The following is an 11617-nucleotide window of genomic DNA, read 5'->3' on the forward strand; positions in this document are numbered from 1 at the left end:
GTTGCAGTGAATGTGTGGTGTATAGCAGTGTGGTACACTGGTATGTAATTGTCTTTCAGGAAAATGAGATGTTTAGTTGCTTGGAGAAAAATGGTGCAGAAATTGCATTGAATCTGAGATCAGCTCCCTGTGGCCAGTGTGACATATATACATCTTATTCAATAGGATTTATAAGTCTCAGTTCAAAATGACCTTTACATGACAAAATCCAAGTGGTGGTTCCTGACCTTCACAACTTAAAACCTGTTAATATTCTCAGAGCAAACTGGGAATGGAATGGCCCTGATCTTTATCATGCGCTGTCAAGGTCCTGAGAGAGTTGAGCTACATTCATGGTAGGACAGATGAAAAGAGATGCACACATTCAACCACTACCACACAAACACACAAAGTCCCAGGCCACTCTCATCAAAGGAAATTACCCGGAAATGTCTGTCCCCATGGGAAATCTGTCTGTTTCAGTAACTGCGCCACATCATAACCGAAATACTGTCCAGCTAGGAGAGTTCAGATGGAGTCTAGTGAGTGGATCTCGGTCAGATCCAGTTCAATCTTTATTTCCATGTATGTAAAGACCTATGGATTATCCTTAGTCAGTAGATTAGAAAGTTAGAGAGCTCAAAATTAGATGCCGAAAAACAGCATTTGCATTCTTAATCCTCATTTGCAGCAGTCTTGTAAACCATGTTGATAAATAAATGTTAAAAAAGGCCTCATGCTCTCCAAATATGCTCTCCAAATAGAGCTCATTTTGGCCTAAATGTCCCATGAGCCTCGAACCACCGCTACACAGCAGGGCTACTTAACGAGATAAAGTGTAATTAGGGGCGACCTAATGGCCGAGGGAGGGATCCTCATTATGGCTGCATGTCGACCATGCAAATGACCTTTGTGAACATACTAACTGAATTCTGCACTCAGCAAACACTTTCTCACAATGTTTCTGATTGTAATTAGTTTCACCCAGTTACGCTGTGAAGCACGCTAATGTTTTATTAAAGAATATTTCTTCCTTTTTAAGATGTTGCCCAAGCTGGCGCTCGGGCACAGCACTCTGCCTGCATAATGACCCATATAGGGCCATGTGCGTCAACGAATGCACTCAAACTTTATTACTTATCATCGAGAGCTTTTTGCATGTATGCTGTATGCTGCTGTGTCATCCATAAAGCTGAATGTAATAAAAAAAAAAGGATGCATGGCAAAATTTGGTTAGTCGTGCTCTTTTATGCGTTCGCAGGGGAGAAGAGGAGGGAAGTAACAGATCTTCAGAAGCAGATAGAGAGGTTTGTGTATACACAAGTAGCAATACAAACAGGAGATGCAGCCTCGATAAGGAAATTAAGGGAAAGGGTGCAACTCAAATAAACTGAGTGCGATGCACCAACAGACCAATCCAACTCTCTCTCTTCTCTCTTTTGCTTTCTAAAACTCACTCACTGTCACTTAGAAAACAGGCAGGGAGAGAGATGACAGTAAAAGGATAGCTGCAGAGGCCCGTCGTTTTGATGATCTGGAAGAAACACAAAGGCGTTCCTTGGATTTTCTCATCAGAACTGGACGCAGGACTAAACACAACCCGTCAAAGCTCACATGAATTATTTCTCTTTCACTGAGGTCACAGTGGATTTTTTGGATCAAAGCATCAAGCTCGGCTCGTTGTTTTCAGATCTGACGGACAAACGCTGCACCCGAGGCAATTGCAGGTTACGGTGCTGTGAGAACACCCACAGGTGGTTCGAAGATTGTGATTTGGTTGTGCGAGTTATGCGCTCTTGTGGTGAGGCAAGTGAGGCTGAGCATCCACAAACATTCAGAGTGCAAAGGGGTTTGCTGACTGCACAGTGAGAAGAAGAGACGACGAAGAGATCGTGTGGAACATAAGGACGGAAGCAAATATGCGCTTAATCTGATCTGATCCAAAAAAGGCCTTGTTTTTATCTAATATGAGGAAAGACAGTGCTTTTTTCTCAAGCACAAAAAAGAAATTAAAACCTGCTTTGTTAAGGTAATGCTACTGAACATCAACAGAACCTGTTTTTAAGACATCTCTGAAGGACAAATGAAGGAATCAGACCAAATTAAGGATATCCCCCTGACCTGGGACTTTGACCAGTCCTGGGGTTCATTCCTCAAACCAGCTGCTCGTCTTTGCCTCAACACCTTGGACTTCTCAGACCTCTGGGACGAGGAAGACAGTACAGAGGACGAGGCGACCACTGCATCCAGTGACTCATCAACATGTCTTGGAGGCCCTCCAGCACCCCCTCCTCTTCCCCCTCCACTTGCCCCACCTTTGCCCTTAGCCTCCAGTAAAGGTGCAGCTATCAAATGCCGCACCTTGAAGCTCCATTGGCGGGAACTGCCGAGTTTAGCTCCCCTTCCCAGGATGACCCGCTTCGGGACTCAGACTATTTGGGCCGGACTTGAGCCAGTCCATTTGGATACGAACCGACTGGAGTACCTGTTTGAGACTAAGGGCAGTAGCACCACTTTTAATGTGGCTTCTGGGAAGCAGGTAAGACTGATGACACGCGATGATGCCTCAGGATTATAGCAAACAAAAAACATGTTCTGCTTGTAGGGGATGTAGGTTTTACCTCAGTCAGTCCTTAGCTGCAACCACCAGGGCTGAAAAATGAAGGTAAAGTGCCAAAAACTGCAGTTACTCAAATGGCCACTTGAGGCTGGCTCCAAAAGTGAGTCAGTCCCTGGTAATCCTCATGTTAAAATGGCCAACTTTATAGCTGAAATAGACCTGTTTACAACCTGGTACAAAATAGATTTTGGTCTCTATAGCTACTTTCTCCATTCATGACAACTGTACAGAGGCAAATTTTTATATAACTCACCCATTTAAATCTTATTAGTCTTTAAAGTTACACATGTTTAGGGGTGGGGACGCTTTGAGTGACAGGCAGTCTGGGAGGCATTGCTACAGTCTGAGTCGCATCCATCCGACCAACGCTCTTCCACAGCTCCACCCTCTCGTCCAAATATGGCCAATTCTGGCTCCAATAAATCCAGGATGATGGCTGAAATGCCAAACTCAAGGCTTCAAAACATGAGTCCATAAACCAATGGGTGATGTCACAGTGGCTACGACCATTATTTTTATACAGTCTCTGGTCAATCCATGTGATTCTACATTAGATATCATCAGTTTTCCTAACGTGTAGGAAAAAAATTCGTGAGAAAATGTAACCACTAAAGGTTGTTAAGGTACCATGCCTGGTCAGTTGTTGGAATGTAGAGCTTCAAATACATAAAGACAGTTGTGGAAATTTTTAGAAATCTGATATTCAGATATTCCTCTGCAGGCTAAAAGCAACCCTAACATGCACTTACAAACTATGTATGTATAGTGTATTGTAGGGATGGAAGATACTGGATTTTTGCCAATCGCTTCTAAAGCCAAACCTTACTTATTTTCCTAAACCCAACCACGTGCGTAAGTTGTTGGGGGAAAAAAAGTCAATTCGCATTGTTGTACTGACGTAGTGAGTTTATTTTGAAAGAGACTGTATGTAAACAGTAACTTTCCTATGAAAACAGAATAACAGGCAGAACTTGACAAGACGTTCCCAGAACATCAACAACCAACGCACCCAGGGTACCTTTCATGTCATATCTGGACATGGAAGGTCCATGATACGTGATGACGTCAAGTGTGAATGTGTTGTTTTGTAACTGTGTTTTTGAGGTCACTGTTCAATTTTCAACATGTCTGTGCAAAAACTAAACTGTGCTTTGTTCATTTTGTAACTGTATGAATTTTCCTTGCTCCATACTCCAAGCTAGAAATGTCCTTGTCATCTGTATGAACAGTCTGTCACACCTCACTGACCTGTGTAAAATGCTACAACAATAGAGTCCCAGTGTCCACACATGAGATGATAATAAAGTCCCAACAATTACCTCCTAACTAACAGCATCTTAGCTTGTTACTGTTGCTAAAACTGGTCGAATGTGTGTGCAATATCAAACTACAAACATTATAAAACATAAAAAAACAAGTTTTAACCATAAAGTGTGATCAGGTTTTGGACCTTGTCCACTTTTGTGTCGGGATCGGCTGCAGACTGACTTGGCAGAGATGGCTGCCATCTTGTTTTACATGGATTAGTGTATTGTGCTCTTACTACCACTAGCACAAAACAAGTCCACAAACAAGGACAACAGGTCAAAGTTAAGCAGAATTAATTACATGGTGCAGCAAAGCCAAAATGTGATGCCCCCATATAAAGGCAATATTATCATGCCTACTCTTATTGTGATGGCCCACTGGCAGATCCTGACATAAAATACAGTACTTTTCAAAATGTACATTTTCACTGGGAAAACGACCAACTTAGGTTACATATAAAACGTGCCATGTTTATTTTTATGTAACATTTTCAAACAAAACTGTACATTCATCCTACTTTAACAGGCTTGGATGATTCTCTCCCAGAGATGGTCCTGACAATAGCCACTATCAGGGCAAATTTTGACTAATTAAAGTCCCATAATTAAAACCTCGTCTGATACCTATATTTAATATGAAAGACTTTACTTGTCCGTACCGACGACATGCTGATAATATTGTGCATCCCTATTAATTAGACAGTCTCGTATCATTCTCTATTTCCCGACACAGAAGCAGACGTCAGTCTCAGTGCTGGGGATGAAGCGGAGTAACATCGTAACCATCGCAATGAGCAGCCTGCCCCCTCCCCGCCTCCTCCCTCCTGCTATCTACAGCATGGACAGCAGTGTGTTGGACAGAGAGGACATTCAGGTACAGCAGAGGTCATGTCCTCCAGAATTTGAGCTTCAGTGTTTGCTTTGCTTTTGTTGGATAGGCAATTTGTTGCCCTTACTGTGTCTTTATTATGGGAAAATGAAACCGGAGCAGGATGCAGATAAGGAAAGAAAGTACGAGTCATGCAGTATGATTTCATCTCTGTCCACTTTGTCTTCTGAAACAGCGACTTCAATCACTCATGCCAACAGAGGAGGAACTGTGTCTGATCAAGGAGGCCAAGGCCCAGAACCCTCACTCCACTCTGGCCCTAGCTGAGCTCTGCCTGCTCACCTTGGGGGAAATCCCACATCTGAACACGAGGCTCCAACTGTGGGCCTTCGCTCTGGACTACGACTCCTTAGAGAGGGTGAGTGAAAGTGGGTTGAACATGTGATGGAAGGCAGTTTTGCCACTGAAAATATATTCATCAACAGCATTTCGTAAAGACAGACGTCAGCAAATGTAATTCTGTACACACGTCAGGGGGACACTGCTAAGCGTGACTACCGTGGTGCCACCTACACAAGCTACATCATCCACAGTATCCTGTGATTGACAAGTAATCCCTATAGGCGTGCAGTAAAAAATACCCAACCGTGATGACTTCCACTCACCAAATGTCACCAGACTAAAAATAAAACGTGGATTTGATGGCTCACCTACTCTGTATGAATCACTATATTGTCCTCTAAATGCGTCCCTCCTCGTGACAGGAAATTGCTGAGCCTCTCTTCCATCTGAAGTTGGCCATGGAACAGCTCGCAGCCAGCCAGACCTTTAGATGTATTCTAGCAACGGTGTTAGCGATTGGTAACTTTCTCAACGGATGTAAGGTGAGTGATCCCAGTCTTTATTCCTTTGATTTCCTAGTGAGTCATTTTTCATTCCCACCAAATTCTCACAACACATTTTATTGTGCCAAGGCCCGTGGTTTCGAGCTGAGTTACCTGGGGAAGCTGTCCTACGTGAGGGATACACACAGTCGCCAGCCCCTGCTGCACCACGTCTGTGTGCTGCTGCTGCAGCTCTACCCACAATCGTCTGACCTCTACTCTGACATCACTGCTGTAACTAAAGCTGGCAAGGTGCGTGTGTTTGTCTCCGAACGGTGTGTGTTACATTGCAGTTTGAGGAAGGATTATTTGGATATAATCCAATTTCAAATAGACAATAAAGTATGCCAGTTTATTCAAAATGACTCAATCACACAATCACCTGTGACTTTACTTCAAACTTTCCGTCTCTTTCTCTTCTTTACAGTTCGACTACTCCCTAGTCCAGTCCAACCTCACTCAGCTGGAGGCCCTGTGCAAAGCATCATGGGAGCAGCTAAAAATTTTGGACAAGGCAGACGACAAGAAGAAAGGAGGAAAGTTGGAGAAGAGGAGAGGAGGAGGAAATGAGGCTTTGGCCCCAGAGGGCTCAATTCGTCACCGGCTGCCGCAGATTTTAAAAGAGTGCGAGGAGAAGCTGAAGGTCCTGAGAGCCGTTCATCGTCGGGTTATCAACAGGTGTGCTAAGTGCTCCATGACGTTGTGCTTTAAAGGAACTCTGATACTTTTCAACATTGACCCTCTTTTCCCTTGTTTTCGTGTCTGAGTGACTTGTGGGAACAACAGTTTTTGAAATGCAGCAAGACACGCTCCAAAGTAACCACTCTTGGCAGCTGCGGCCCTTCCATTTGCATCCACTAACGCCCATTTTTCACCAAGCTGTATGGCAAAGTTCAGTTTAGTTCGGTACGCATTTTTTTCCATTTCCACTGTGAAAAGTTGTGGATGGTACCAATGAAACGGTTCCGTACCGTCCCCATTTTTGGTCCCCCCTCTGTTGGGGTACCTAGCACACAGATCTGGCACTAAAAGGTGGAGCTAAGAACACTGCAGTCTGTTGATTGGTCAATAGAGGACGGTCACTCTGCTCAGGGCTGAGTTGTGGCTGGTTTTGAGGCTCATGTAACCACTGTTCATACCGTGGAGAGTTTTATTAGTAAACTGTAACCATAAAAATAAAGGATGTTTTGCTGCTGAAAAAATGCTTAATTCACTGGGCTGACTGCTGGCAACTTTTTAAGATGGAATGTTTACTTGTAATATTACTCAGTGTCTGAGTTGATGACATGAACCCATCAGCACACCTTAAATTTCAAAACTGTTTACAGCGTAAAATGGGAGACTGTCACTGATAAATCTAAATGTATGTAAGTTTGCTTTTGCAATCCTGCTCACCATCTTAACATGCTTCTCAAATTTTAATTGTGAATCTAATATGATTTGGAAACAAAACTTACCAAAACAAGCAAAAAGTACGAGAAAATGCTTAATTTCTCTGTAGGGATCCTTTTCACTCATAATAACAATCTGAGTCTGTTAGCTGCAAAAAATGGTGGTTACATTGCAGCCTGTTTTGCTCTCGCTCAATACTGGACCATTTTCAAAAAATGTTGTTCCCATGAGTCACTTAGGGTGCTTTGAGACCTAGAGTTGTCTTGCTTTGGTCTGAATCAGGCACTTTTTTGTTACAAAGTTGTATAATTGTCTAGAGTTGGTTCGTGTTCTCACGGCAGCATTTACAAGTGGACCAGATCAAATGTCTTGTGTGGGAAAGCTGCTCTTGATTGGTCAGAATTTCCATGTCGGAAAAATCCAGGAAGTAAACAAAACGTTGAAGAAGAGTACACTTGCGAGATAAATGTGACACTTTCTAATGTCACAATGGAGGGACAACTACGTAGGTTGATTTTAGCGCTGTTCATCGTGGACTATATTGCTGTCATTGTTCATTTTAGTCAAACCATACAGTTTGAAAACGAGGCGCGGCTCCAACTAGAAAACAATGTTTTGATGCACTGGATGTGCTGAATGTGCATATTAAGGCAGTACAGGAGGAGGTGCACATTAGTAATCCTCCAGGACTGTAACATGCTCATGTTTAACCCAAACAATGTGTCATGTGACTGCAGTTGGTTCAGATCGAGTTCACTACAAACGAACTGCACCAGAGTTCATTTGTAACCGGACCAAGATCACCTCTTCAAGAAGGTCTCGGTCTGGTTGTTTTGGTGCTCACTTGAGTGTGATTGCTGTGTTCACACCTGCCCAAATGAACCGCACTTAGGGGGCAAAGGATCTTGATTTCGGTTGAACCGCACCAAACAGGGCAGGTGTGAAAGCACCCTTTGACACTAAAACATGGGGAAATAGGGTCAAGGTTGAAAAAGTACCCTTTCAAGTTAAAATTGTATTCATACCTTGTGTCCAGTTGCTACCGTGGTGTCTTGAGACTGAGGGCAAAAGTTGTCCTTCATATTGTTGCCGTAATGAAGTTCTTATTATGGAGTAAACTTTCTGTTTTCCTCTCCATTGTTTCTCCTCCAGGTTCCACTCTTTCCTCTTATTCCTAGGCTACTCCCGAGCCATGGTGAGAGACACCAAAGCGGAGGACTTCTGTAAAACCATCAGTAACTTTTCTCTGGAGTACAGGACCACGCGGCAGGTCATTCTCATGCAGAGAGAGAGGGAAAAGCAGAGAAGTGGAACAGAAAGCCCCGGCCCGAACACTCCTGCTGCCAGGAGGAAACGCCAGCAAACCCCAACACAGGTTTTTATTTCAGAAAGTGAAGCACTTTTGTTGAAAAAATGACCAACTGGTTTTGTTAACCTGCTATCTGTCGATGCACCAGGAAAATGAGGAGCAGTGTAGGCTGGAGGAAGTGCTGTCAACACCTGACTCAACCTCGAGACTGGACGTCACTCTGCCTCGAAACCGCAGGAGGATGACTGATATCAAAGGTACTTTATATTCTCTGTTTTTCTTCTTCTCTTAACTATCAAATGTGTCATACTGAACCCACGTTTGTTTACTTCTCAGGTCCATTCTCACGGAAAATGAAGTGGTGACCCTGCTGATATTCTCTTTTTAAAAGCCATTCAGTCGCTGGTGTGTGAGAAAAATGTTTCTGATCGTTATTTATGACATTTTTGTTAAAAGTCACATTTTTGCAGCACAATGTTGTTTAGCAGTAGGAAAACGGAGAGAGATTTCACGTGCCATTTAATTGTTACCAATCCTGTTTGAGTTTTAAAGTTAAGATGCATTAAAATGGTAAAAAATATCAAAGCACGAATGCATTTGTGTCTGTGTGCTCTCATGAAACAACAAAATGAACAATAAAACAACAGAATAAAATGTGTAAAATCTAAATTAAAATATCAAGGGCATAGGCATAAGCATTTTGTCACAATAAAGCCTATTATGATGAAAAAAAAGTCAGTTCAGTCAGGACCGCTTTAGTCCAAGAAAACTTTATTTCCATTTGCAGTATTTTATTTGGCGGTATGGCTCTGTTCTGGGGCCTCTTTACCTTTCCTCGGGCCTACGCAGAAAGCCTCTTCCATGCACCTATGTGGAAAGCCTAAGGCGGAGAAAGCACACCTCTCTGCCCTTCCATGCGCCTACATGGAAAGCCTGAGGCGGAGAAAACACACCTCTCTGCCCTTCCATGCGCCTACATGGAAAGCCTAAGGCAGAGAGAGCAGCAGCAAAGACCCCCCAGGAACAGAACAGAGCAGCATCAATGACAAACAGAAATGACATTGATAAGTCAGACACAGCATGAAAAGGAGGAGCTGGGGTGGAGGCGGGTTGCAAAGCAGCTTGCAGAGGAAGCAGCAACAGTAGGCAGGCTAGAGCAGTTTAAATAGGGCACCCTGAATGAGATTTACCAATTGGTTGCATAGAAAGGAACAAGCAGAACTTGACTTGGTGTCCCAGAACGTCAACAAGCAACGCACCCAGGGTACCTTTCACATCGTATCTGGACATGGAAGGTCCATGACCAAACGTCAATATGTGACAAGGTCGGAGTGAGACAAAAAAGAATCTCCTGCAGCCCTCTGCAGGTCCATTTTTAAAGGGTTAACTAAGGTGGAATTTATACTTCTGCATCGAATTGACACCGTACCTATACCGTAGGCTCTGCATCAACGCAGAGGCTAACGTACACCTCCCCACAAATGTAACAGCACGTCATAGTGACGCAGACCTCCTGTCTATTTTTGTAAGCTGAAACCATTTCCCTCAGTGGAAACAAAGCTTTTATTTACTTTAATTTCACAGATAAGAAACAATAAATTGTGAAGACAATAAAGCCTCCACAAAAATTTTACATATTGTGTGTGATTTATCCTGGCTTCATATGAGCAGAGGAAAACTCTGCTCCTCGCTAGGCTAATTTATACAATGTAAAATGCCATAGACTTGTGTTAATAATGTTAGCATTTTTAGTATAAAGGTGCTGACACACCAAACCAAAATCAAAGAACTAGCAGCAACAAAAGCCAACTGTTGCATCGCCTCACGTCGCCTCACGTCACCCTGTGTCAGTTGCATTTGAACACACAAAAAAGACTACATCCAACGGCCAAGTAGCACGTACGTTCTGCTCCTGCGTGAGAGAAAATAACACAAAAAGGGAAACAGGAAGTCCGAGGAATGCATGTGATAAACAAAGTAGCGGAGTGACAGAGTGGTACATCCTGTCAGCCGAGGGGTTTCTTATCTGTGCAGCCAAGCACCGCAGCACCTCCACAGACTATTACATCCAGACGGTCCCGGTGTTTCCTCCGCAGGCTCCACTTCTTTCAGCTGCCCAACAAACCCGCTGCTTCTTCCCACATTAACCTGCATAACAAACCAGGGCTTGGTGCTCCGGTTGGATCCAATCGGAGAGCCGGGGCTAGCTGGGAAGCTAGCGGAGGCTAACTGGCTGTGCTTCCCTCCGGTCATGCTGCGGCTAACGCTCCGCTAGCCTCACAGCTAGCCCTGGTTTGTTATTCAAGTTAAAGTGGGAAGACGCAGCGGTTCTGTCGGGCAGCTGAGTGAAGTGGAGCCTGAGCAGGAAGCACCGGTTAGCCCTGGTTTCACTACAGGCAGATTCACTCACTACAGGGGTGAGGAAATAAAACCTGAACAGCCAGTCAGAGTGATCTCTCTCACTGACTAGCTCCGCCGCCGATTCAACATGCTCAATTGGCCGAAAAGCCGCAGATGCTTAAGTGCCGACGGTGTGGGACACACCGCAAAACTAGGGCAACAGAAGCTCACCGACGGCCTGACTTTGACTGACGGCCAACCGTCGGCTTGGTGTGTCAGGGCCTTAAGACAGTTGTTTTGTCAGTGAACCTTGTGAGCTGTAATGGAGCTGAATTTTGTACCATTACTGTTGTTAAATGTTGCTGTTGTCCCTGGCTTCATATGAGTAGAGGTCCACTAGCTGCTAGGCTAACTTATACAATGCAAAATGCCATAGGCTTGTGCTAAAAACATTAGCATGTTGTATTTGTGGGGAAAATGTGTCCAGATAAAGACAAGTGTTTGTCTGTGAATGCTGCGAGTTATAGTGAAGCTGATTTGTGTACTTGTGTTTGAAATTGTCTCTATTAAGCCATGTTTAATGTGTGTTTAATGTGTGTTTTGAATCAACTACACTTTACAGCACTTCACAGAAACCCTGCTGTCAGCTAGTGTTTTGGAGGTGTAACTGCAGAGTAACACAGACACACCATCACACAAGTGCTGACAATGGCGTAGGCTGTCTGCCACACGAGTATAAATCCCCCTTAAGCTGTTTATTTTTGTTGATTTGTCATATGTATTTTATTATTAATATTTTAATATGTGTTTTATTATTTTGGGGGGCTGCAAGGGAAGCTTGCCCAGGGCACCCAGTGTGTTAGATCCGGCACTGTTACTACATCATGTTTCATTACTTCATTGTTACAGTCTATTGTATTGCATTGCTACACCACACTGTAGTCCTTCCTGTTGCCA

At 43.7% G+C, this 11617-nt stretch overlaps 1 protein-coding gene across 5 annotated transcripts in view; it reads left to right on the plus strand.

Moving 5' to 3' along the window:
- The window catches only part of si:ch211-63p21.2 (FH1/FH2 domain-containing protein 1), a 47096-nt gene extending 38107 nt beyond the window's left edge, over positions 1-8989 (plus strand). For 3 of the 5 annotated variants that reach the window (XM_049567556.1, XM_049567558.1, XM_049567557.1), the window contains 8 exons: positions 4640-4780; positions 4971-5153; positions 5500-5619; positions 5710-5871; positions 6047-6297; positions 8164-8386; positions 8469-8577; positions 8657-8986. In XM_049567556.1, the coding sequence (XP_049423513.1) occupies positions 4667-4780; positions 4971-5153; positions 5500-5619; positions 5710-5871; positions 6047-6297; positions 8164-8386; positions 8469-8577; positions 8657-8685 (1191 nt within the window). In that variant the 5' untranslated portion in view covers positions 4640-4666 and the 3' untranslated portion in view covers positions 8686-8986. Of the gene's footprint in view, positions 1-1406; positions 2519-3926; positions 3970-4639; positions 4781-4970; positions 5154-5499; positions 5620-5709; positions 5872-6046; positions 6298-8163; positions 8387-8468; positions 8578-8656 lie in introns of those variants that run through there. The other 2 variants (XM_049567555.1, XM_049567559.1) reach the window with 2 other exon arrangements.
- Positions 8990-11617: the final 2628 nt, after the last annotated feature.

Source organism: Epinephelus fuscoguttatus, linkage group LG23, assembly GCF_011397635.1.
Source record: "Epinephelus fuscoguttatus linkage group LG23, E.fuscoguttatus.final_Chr_v1".
Classification (NCBI taxonomy): Eukaryota; Metazoa; Chordata; class Actinopteri; order Perciformes; family Serranidae; genus Epinephelus; species Epinephelus fuscoguttatus.